This window comes from Abrus precatorius, unplaced genomic scaffold, assembly GCF_003935025.1.
Source record: "Abrus precatorius isolate BTA unplaced genomic scaffold, Abrus_2018 Scaffold10, whole genome shotgun sequence".
In the NCBI taxonomy this organism is placed as follows: domain Eukaryota; kingdom Viridiplantae; phylum Streptophyta; class Magnoliopsida; order Fabales; family Fabaceae; genus Abrus; species Abrus precatorius.
The window spans coordinates 10,316,929-10,327,368 of NW_020874292.1; the positions used below are offsets into that span (position 1 = coordinate 10,316,929).

A 10,440-nucleotide genomic window follows, 5' to 3' on the forward strand; every position below is an offset into this window, starting at 1 on the left:
ATTTTGTTTGTTTAAAGATATCTTATATTCAACAAATAAAGTTATAGTAAATACATAAAATTGATCACAAAAAATAACATTCACACAATTTGTTGAATCAATTAAAAGAAAATTATTATATTTTAAAAAATAAATAAATTTAAACTTAATGCAAGATATATATAATGATAATAATAATTATTATTAAATTAAAAAATAATTACAAAATATTAAATTTTATTTATTTCATTAATTTGTTATTTTAAATTAACAAATAAACATAAAATTAACTACACTATAATATTAATGTAATATAGAAAATATTACTAATACAATAAGTTAAAACACATATTTATATATCATATATAAATTGATAAATTAACTAATAATTTAATTAAAACATATGTAAGTTACAAAAATATCTATATTATTATATAATTTATTTATAATTATATTATTTGTTACATGGTCTGATTATATATATATATTATAATAATTTTTTATTTTATTTTTTTATAAATTTTTACTTTTAAATAAAATATAATTTACATTTAAGTATTTCTATTTATTATAAATAAAAATATTATAATATAATATATTAATATAATAATTAAATATTAATAATAATAAAATTAAAATATAAAATATATATTAATAAAATATTAATATTTATTTTTAAATTTTAATTCGTTTAGTTTTAACTGTTTTCTATTTTTATTCAAAGACTTAGATATTCTTCAGCTTATTTAAATGTGACAAATGTAATAGTTTATGATTAAATAAATTTATTTTTTAAACATGTGTAATTGTGTATAAATATTTTTAGTTTTGAATATAATATAAAATAATTATTTAAAATTTGACATATTTATATTTAAGTGTGTAGCTGTGTACTATGGACCTGGTATCTAAATTTTTTTATAGGTAATTTAGTCAAAAAAATTTATACCAATAAAAGTAAAACACGTAATAAGATATAAAAAATATATATTATTATACATAATTTATTTAAAATTATATTATTTACTATATGATCCTATTATATATATATATATATATATATTGTATATTGATTTTATTTTATTTTATTTTTCTATCATTTTTTATAAAATTTTATTTTTGAATAAAATATAATTTATATTTAAATAATTTCTATTTATTATAAAGAAAAAGAATTAAACATAATATATTAATATAATAATAACAGAATTAAGAATATAAAAAATATATTATTAAATAATTTTATTATTTAAATATATTTTGACAGCTCTATTTTTAAATTTTATATATATATATATATACAGGTCGGTCTGTCCGACTTGTTTACTTAAACAGACCTTAAAAAGAGTTTAAGCCTTATTTGTTTATTTAAAAAGTCAATAAAGTCAGGTTGTAGGCTCCTGGCAGCCTGACCTGTTTCCATCTCTATCGAATAATTTGTTCACTATGTGAAATCATGTGGCAACTTATAATAATAGGCATTGAGGGGATAATGTTTACCATTAAGAAGGTACGTAAAAAAAATCTTCAATTTGCTTTAACCATTATAAAATGGATAGTAAATCTAAGAGGTAGAAAAAATCACATAATTATATCTTTTTTTGAGTTGGTAAAAAGTTTTCATAATAAATTATATATTTACCAAATTTTTAATGAACAAAAGTGTTTTATGTTATAAAAATCTAGATTACAAGGACTATTTTCTCTTTTAAACAATTTTAAACCAAAAAACTATCTTTATCCTTGAAAATTTTCCATTTCAAAATTTGTAGGCAATTAATGACTTTCTTTTACACACAAATATATGGTTTTGTATAGTAATTTATATTGACAGTAATAATAAAATTAAGGTTACAGCTTGAAAAATTAGTTTTTTTTTTTCTATTTGACACAACTTTTGACATTAAGAAACTAGATTTTTTTTTTTCTCAAAATCTCTCTATTGAAATGTTATCCTTTGAAAAATTGTTACTACTTCCCCTAAACAATCTTATAGTTATTATGCCTATGTTAAACACTTAAAGAAGAGTTGAGCAAAACAAAAAACAGTTAAGAAAAAACAAAAGAATTTTGTTGTGAATAAAATATAAATAAACAAATAAAACTAACTTAAAAAAAGAGAGAGAAAAGAGGGTGGAACAAAGGAGTTTATAGCTTTCAAATCCCTTATTAGAAGTTGTGATAAAAGAACAGAAAATTATAAATAATTATATTATAATGTTAGAGGAGAAAATTATTATTTTGGTCCCCCTATTTTAAAAAAAATATATCATATTTTTTAAATTAAATAAAATATCATATTAACTCCAATGTTAACATAACAATCTTTAGTTAGTTTGATCTTTCTAATTATCTAACTATAATTAGGTGCCACAACAGGCATGTTAACTTAACGCATTAAGTATCATTTAGACATGATATGTTAGCTAAAATTTTATATTTCTTCTCAAAATCTATCAATAAGAATCCTCAATTTAGAATTTACTAATTTGATTTCCAAAAAATCCTTAATGAGTCAAATTGGTCTAGAAGAATCTTTAATAAGTCAATTTGGTCTCAAAGAATTTTTTATAAGTCAATTTAATCTTAAAGAATCTTTAATCAATCAAGTTAATTTCATTAATTTTAACTTGGATTCATATTATTATTTTTTCTCCTTCTTTATTTCAAAATCACAGTTTAAAGTCATTTACTACCACTAAATAAAGTGACTTAGACAAAATTTATTATTAAAATTGTTGGCACTAAACCACCAAATTTCATTATTGTTAGCATTATTAAAGCCGTCAAAAAGGGATCAATAGGCTATTATAAGGATTTATTTTTACATTTTAGGCTTAAATTAATTTTGACCTTTTCATACTCGACCTATCTAAACCTTTTTTCCGTATTGAGTTCAAGTTAATATAATTTATTTAAGTGTAAAATATTGATTTAAGTAAGATTGAACTTATATATTAAGGTTCAAATAGATGACAAACTTTTTTTTATCCCGATCCACTATAAGTCAAATAGTCCTTCTTATTAGCTTTATCCTCCATAGACACTATCTAAAATTATTAGTGGAGGATGTCGACGGTGGAAATAACACTAGATTTTAATGACAACTTTAATGATAGATTTAGGTGAATCACTGTAGTTCAATTTGGGTAAACTTTTACAAAACTTTTTATAAAAAATAAATAAAATTTTTCTTATAAATTAAGAATAATTTATATTTTTTTATTTTTTTTTGAAAAGTTTTAAAAAATTCTCTCATTTATCTTTTTTAAAATTTAATGAAATAAATTGTGACTAATTTATGAAAGAAATTTTATTATTTTTTATATATATTTTTTCATATATAATGGCTTCTATTCAAATTTACTAAAACTAAGCTTATGTTAGTGGCATTAGATAATTCTGATATAAAAGATAGGAGTTTAGGATTAATAGTAATTAACTTGATTGATAAAGATTTTTTTAAAATTAATTTGATTAATTAGAAATTTTTTAGAAACCAATTTCATAAATTTTGAGGATAATTATAGAATTCTAGTCATACCATACTAAAATGTCATTATTAAATGTCACATATCACATTCAAATTTCAAATGATACTTACCATATTAAGTCAACAAACTTGTTAAAATAATAAATAAAAAGGTAACAGTAGAAACTAAATTAATTGATAATAATCATTATTAAAGGTTAATATGACTTTTTATTTAGCTTAAGAATTATTTTAGACAAAAAAATATTATCAAAAGATATAATGCAAGGTCTTAACTTTATTAGACACAAGTCATTCAATGGAAGTACGTCGCTCTATCAGAGTATATTTGATTTCTAGTACTCCATTAAATAACACTTGATTAATCACATTGTATCATATGCATAAACTTACAATTTATAATAAAAATAATAATATGTAATATGATGTAAATTATCGGAATCGAATAATTCATTATTTAAAAATTACTCGTGTAACATGCCTTAAGAATAAAACCATAATTTCAAATTGGTAAAAAGAAGGTTATATACTAAGGCATAAGATATATTAAGATCCAAAAAATACACATTTTTTCTCATTTACAGTGAACTTTCGCCTTAGGCTTTGTTTGATGATCATAGATCTTGGAATCGTATAATACTAAAACTGAATTTCTTTTATTTTTTTTCTCAAGTAAAATTGAATTCTCACAATATATTGTTTTATTTAAAAATGTATTAGAATTTAATTGTGGGTGTATGATTTAAGATTGTAAAAAATAATGAAATTAAGCATAAGTAACTTGTAAGTTTTAACAATTTAAACTTATAAAATATATCTTTAAATTTATTGCTAATATATTAATGTAAAATTTTATTATCTAATAAAATGAGATTTTACTTCTTTAAAAGAATTAATTTTTTCAAGTCAAACATATATTTTCTTACATTGTCACTGTTAATTAATTTGATCTTTACTATTCAATAACTCAAATATAATATTATCAATCAATTCAATCTTTAAAATTAAAAAATTTATTTATTTTTATAAAATTTATTTTGTGAACATTTTAAGTTTCAAAATGAAGATTTATCAACGTATTACTTGACACAACATTAAAAATAAAATTATCTTTTAATGATTGTCATCAAAAGTAAAAATATATTTTTATTATATTATTTATTCTTATTTATCTTTTCTTTCTAAATTTCTTTTTATTTTATCTATTTATGTAAAAATTTAAAACAATATGAATTTTTATTTTTCATTGAAACATTTTTATCCATATAAAGTATTTATACTATTAGAGTAGCGCAAGAGTTAAAAAAACACTAATAAAAAATAAATTGAAAAACTAACAATTAATTACAATAAAATAATCAAAATTTTCATCTATATAACTTTTCTCTCTGGACAAAAAAAGAATGGAGGTATAGTTAAAATTAAACTAATCCAGTGATAATTAATAAATTTTTTACTTAAATTTTGAAAAAAGATAAAATAATATTTTACTTAATTTTCTCAACCATCAAATATTCAAATTCTTAAAACAAAAGAAGATAGGTACTGTTTCAGGACAACCCACTTAAGCTCAACACCTCTAGGCTAACTTCACCTTCCTTCTATACTGGACATAATTCATGGTGCATAGCCCAAAGATTATTGTACATGTGCATTCAATACTTCATAGGTAGGTTTGCTTGCTTTTCATGACAGTGCATCATCCGTATCTATATTCTATATCTATTATATAACAATAATCACTTTATAAGACATGTGATGCACTATTTACTATTATTTATCATGTACAAGTTTTGCACATGATAAATTTCATTAATTATGTACTTTTAATTAATTTTTTAATAATTAATTACTTCAATATTATAAATGATTTGGTCAGGATTATCTCACTGGAAATAGAGAGATTATGGAAAAGAAAATTAATAAATAAATAAATAAATAAAAAAGAAATTAAAATTGTTAATTTATAAAAAATTAATTAAAAATACTTAATTAATGAGACTTATCCTATGCAATTCTATAAAAATTAATTATTATCTAGTGTTAATTTGTATAGAATGTTGATTATATGTGCACCATCTTTTTTCTCCTTTAACCCCGTGTACGGGTTTCTATAATAACATTCATTGAATTTAGTTAGTTGAACCTCCTGTTATTGGACTTAATAGATATATAACAAATTAATATTAATTAAAAAATTAAAATATTTATATACTCTTAATAAATGTCACTGGGACGCTTGTAAGAAGACTCACTGAAAAAAATGAATACTGGTTGCAAGTAGTGGTAAAGAATTGTACACGCCAACGGTGTGATGCCTAGCTAAGCTTTCTTGGGATCCAAATCAAGAAGCCTCAAAACCAAGGTTGGTTAAAATTACAGGTCCACCCCCACGGGTCGTAACAACATGCATGACACTTGAAAAGGACACAAATGCAAAACTGAGGGTCTAAATAGTACATCCAAAAATCATAAATGGAACTCAAACTTTTCAATTTCCAAACTAAATCATCAGACAACAGGTTTGTCTCCAAAACAAGCAGCGCCAGCCACCCTCTTCACTCTATGCACCGCCCATGGCAAACTATTTTTATCTTCTTATTTCTTTACCTCTCATTATATCCTATTCTTTTCCATCTTTATATTACAAACACCACCCATACATTCTACTACACTGTTACCATGGAACTAACTTTCCCTCAACATGAAGGCTATGCCAGCAACGAAGATTCCACTGTTTCTGATTGCGAGAGTGCTGTTTCCCCCACCCAAGTGCTGCGTCAAAATAATCTTTTCATTAGACTTGAAGAAGGCGACGTGCTTCATGATCTCATTAAAAGAAGGTTCCTTCGTGGACTGGGCTTGCTCGGCCCCAAAACAGAGCTTGTAGCCGTTCACCGAAATGCATGTTCCACCGTAGTTTCGCAAGCGCGCCTTCAATCGTTTCAGGTTTACTCAAGGGCGGTGGCAAAGCTCCGCCATGGGGATGCCAATGTCAAGTATGCTTGGTACGGAACTCGCGGAGAGAAGGAGATCAGCGACGTCGTTTCACACGGTTTTAGTCACGCACATGGTCAAAAACTTGTTCTCAGTCCAGATGACTCTCCTCTCCAAAGGTATTTTAATGTGTCAGTTCAATATTAATATTTTATCAAAAAATATTTATCATAGAAAATTTGAGGTTAACAAACAAAATCTTTTTTTTTTCTATAGACAAAATCATTTTAATTTCGGGAGTTTGCTTTTCCAATGTTGCGATCGGTTTTTATTAGTTTTAAGGAATTTGTGTGTGTTTTTACAGTGCGAAAAGTTGTGTTGTTGGGAAAGACGGTTTGAGGCACGCGTTATTGTGCCGCGTTATTCTGGGGAGGCAAGAGCTTGTGAACCCTGGCAGTGGCACACAGCAATGTTGTCCGAGTTCGGAGGAGTACGATTCTGGGGTGGATAGTTATACAGCTCCTAGCAAGTACATAATTTGGAGTAACAGAATGAACACTCATGTCTTGCCTGCATATGTTATTAGCTTCAGGGTTCCTTCTTTCAAAGGTGTGCATTTTGTAATTAAACGTTTTTGTCTTTTTATTATTTTACTATGGTGTTCTTCCTTGAATTTAATTACTAAATAATTAAGAGTATTTTTTTTATAATTTCATATATTAATTTTCAATTAAAAAAATATTTATTAACTCTTTGATGAATGAGAGTTAATTAGAAGCATGTTTATTTTGTAGGGATTGAGAATAGTGAAGAAGAACCTTTGAGACCGACTTCGCCTTGGATGCCATTCCCGACTCTGATTTCGGTGCTTTCCAAGTTTTTGCCTGCACATGATGTTGCAATGATCTCAAAGTCCTACAAAGATAAAAAAGTAAGTTCTTCTGAATTGCATCTGGGTTTGAGAAATGAGAGTATTGTCTTTTTTTTCTCATTGTTGATGTCACTTTTTCTGCTTTTGGCAGGAAAGAAAGATTTCACGACGTGAACTGATACAAAGAGTGAGACAAATAGCGGGAGATAAGTTGCTGGCTTCAGTCATCAAGACTTACAGAAACAAGGTATATAACTTGTCTTTCTCATCACTTTCACCTCTCTTAGTAAACACTTAATTTGTATTTGCTGCACTTATGCTTGGAAAACAAAGTGACTTGGTTCAAACTAGTATCAATTTTCTTTTCTTCAAATTGCTCAATTGATTGTGTACATTAGAATTCTTATTTGGCTATTTTGACCTATTTAAGGAACTATTATTAATCATTTTCGATTGTGCTTCTTTGTGTCTGGTTATTTTAGAATTAATGGGGTAATTCTTTTGTTTAAACCTTATTAGAATTAGTTTGAGTTGTTAAACATGATTGTCAAAGGAAGAGTATGTGAAGAAGAAACTAATATTATTTTACCTGCGCCCCAACCTCAGGGAGGTGTTATGATTAAAAATTTGGAACAGTTGTAGTCTAGATTTGATTCCGTTGATTAAGATGTCGTGTGTACAATAACAATTGTAGTTTATTAACCGATGTTAATAGACTTTCTTTTAATCATAATCAACTGAATCAAATCTAGAGAAAGCCCTTTTTTATAACAAATTGGTATATTATCCACAATCTCCAGCAGCAAAAAGGCACTTTGTTTTTTCTGTTTATTGTAGTCTAACTTGGTAAATTTGTTCTTTCAGAGAAAATCAAGCTTTCAGCAAACAATTTCAAGGAATGGTTTAGGGGCGCGGATAGAGTGATTCCCACATGTTAGTTCTATTAGTTGATAGCAAGAAGAGTTCATTACTTGAGTTGACACAACAGAAGCACTTAATTTCATAACCAAACTTGCAAGGAGATACAGAAACTGCTTTAGAAGAAGTGTGGCATTTGACACGCTCTTTTTTTCTTTTTCGTCTTTTTTCTGACACTGATGTAGCATGGGAAGACGGAAATTCTTTTTCTTTCTGTTGCTAGTTGGAATGATGTTTTCATTGATCAGATACAATGCACTGTGTCAAACTGTAAATATCAATTTTGTTGTGCTTCTTTTTGTTTTGGAATATATATTATTTGTACTTTTGTAAAAATAATTTATGTTAAAATATGTTTGAAAATTTATAACAATTTAATAAATTATTTTGTGAATTTAAAAAAATATAAAAGTAACTTAACAAATTAAATAATATATTAAAAAATAATTTTTTTTGAAAAAATCCCCAAACATTGTGTAGTTTTATTCTTATCTTTTTTTTTATTTAGGTTGGGTATATATATATATATATAATTTAGTTTTTATTTTTTTTATTTTTGTTGGGTCAACCATTCACGTAAAGCGGATTGCAAGGTGCCGTGGAGGAACGGGATCATTCCTGTGGGTTCCTTCCCCTTTTTCTTTTCTTTGTTGCAGACAGTGGTTTCTTAGTGTGCATGGTCTTATTGTCTGGTCTTGTCTAGAGACAGCGGTTTTCTTCCCTCTGTTTGGCCCACCAAAAAAAATTGGAATGCTAAATAGAGTTACAAAAGGTGTATTACCAGAGAAGTGATTAGTCATTTAATTAAGGAAATTGCTGAAAATTAACAAATAATAATAATAATATTAATAATGCAAAACTCAAGGAACAATTGTATACCTCTTTACTAATAATTCCAGTCAAATACTGACTTATGTTTTTGTTTATTAATATATTATTTAAACTGTTTGTAATAAAATATATAGTAGTTTTGTATAATTCATGCCGAAATTTTATCTACAATTTAACACTACTTTTTAATGAATAACAATTATAAAATTAATTATTAATTGATTGAAGTAATCAACCAATCAATTACATGTAGTGAGATGTTTTGGATTTGTTGCATTTCTATCCGTTGAAGTTTTGTTTCGACAGGATCAAGAGATGAAATGTTATTAAAAAACAAAAAGAGAGAGAAATTTTGAGTACGTATTATATCCGTGCAACAAATGAAATTTTAAAGTCTCAAACTTTGAACCAGTAAAACTAATTCATAATTTTTAAGATTTATTTTCTAGTTTAATTTGGTGGATTGCTTTAGCTTTGCTGTATAATAATATTTTATGAAATGTGAGATTAACTAACTGTTAATTTAAAGGATCTTATTAAGTAATTATTTTTATAAAATTTTATAAACAATAATATTAATAGTTACTTCATCATATAATTTTATTTTAATAAAAAAAAATATTTTTAATATATAAATAAATATCAAATTTTAGTTAAAATTTCAATAAATATGCAAATTATGTCAAATTTAACATATATAATTATGAAAATAATATAAGATGATTCAATATCTTTTAATTGATTAATATTGCATTATATAAAAAAATTATACAAAAATAAGTGTGTAAGTTTGATACTTAATATCAATTTATCATAAATCTCTCTCTCTCTCTCTATATATATATATATTAATTAATTAAGATTCAAATATGTAGTTTAATTAAAAAAATAATTTTTTTAAATAAATAAAAATGAGATATCAAATAATAAGATATAAAACTTATATATTTAAACTAAAAATAATTATTTATTGTTAAAGATCAATTGAAAACTGATAAATATAATTATAAAAATATTAAAAAGTTTATATATGACAGACTTTTATTATCAATAAAAAATTTAAATATATCTAATATTTTTCAGATATAAAAGAATTAATTAACAGAAAAAAGACTATAAGAATCAATTAGTTCTTATACATTTTTTATTGTTACATTTTGACCCCTTCCATAATTAGTAGATGTTATAACCACAAAAACTAAGATATAACAAAACGCTTACATAAGAACTAATTTATAAATATACAAATTAAATGCATATTTTACTCTTAAAATTTATGTCTCTAGTTATTGATATGTACAATTTATGTATTAATTTTTAAAATATATTTTTATTTAAATCATACATAATATTGAATTTATATTAAATGTGTGAATTTTGAAGCTAAAATATAAATAATTTAAAGATTGAA

At 24.3% G+C, this 10,440-nt stretch overlaps 1 protein-coding gene across 1 annotated transcript; it reads left to right on the forward strand.

Moving 5' to 3' along the window:
• The first annotated feature begins 6,154 nt into the window (after nucleotides 1-6,154).
• Nucleotides 6,155-8,204, forward strand: LOC113851308 (probable inactive poly [ADP-ribose] polymerase SRO5). Its single transcript, XM_027481775.1, has 5 exons — nucleotides 6,155-6,588; nucleotides 6,774-7,018; nucleotides 7,204-7,340; nucleotides 7,432-7,527; nucleotides 8,145-8,204. Exons 1-5 carry the CDS (start codon nucleotides 6,155-6,157, stop codon nucleotides 8,202-8,204), a joined length of 972 nt encoding a protein of 323 aa, XP_027337576.1.
• The last annotated feature ends 2,236 nt before the right edge of the window (nucleotides 8,205-10,440 follow it).

What these genes read in the sequence shown, in the direction of transcription:
- LOC113851308 (XM_027481775.1), top strand. Translation starts at nt 6,155, where the DNA reads ATGGAACTAACTTTCCCTCAACATGAAGGCTATGCCAGCAACGAAGAT. An exon ending in GATGACTCTCCTCTCCAAAG is followed by an intron (nt 6,589 to 6,773) that starts GTATTTTAATGT and finishes GTGTTTTTACAG; the next exon opens with TGCGAAAAGTTGTGTTGTTG. An exon ending in AGTCCTACAAAGATAAAAAA is followed by an intron (nt 7,341 to 7,431) that starts GTAAGTTCTTCT and finishes TGCTTTTGGCAG; the next exon opens with GAAAGAAAGATTTCACGACG.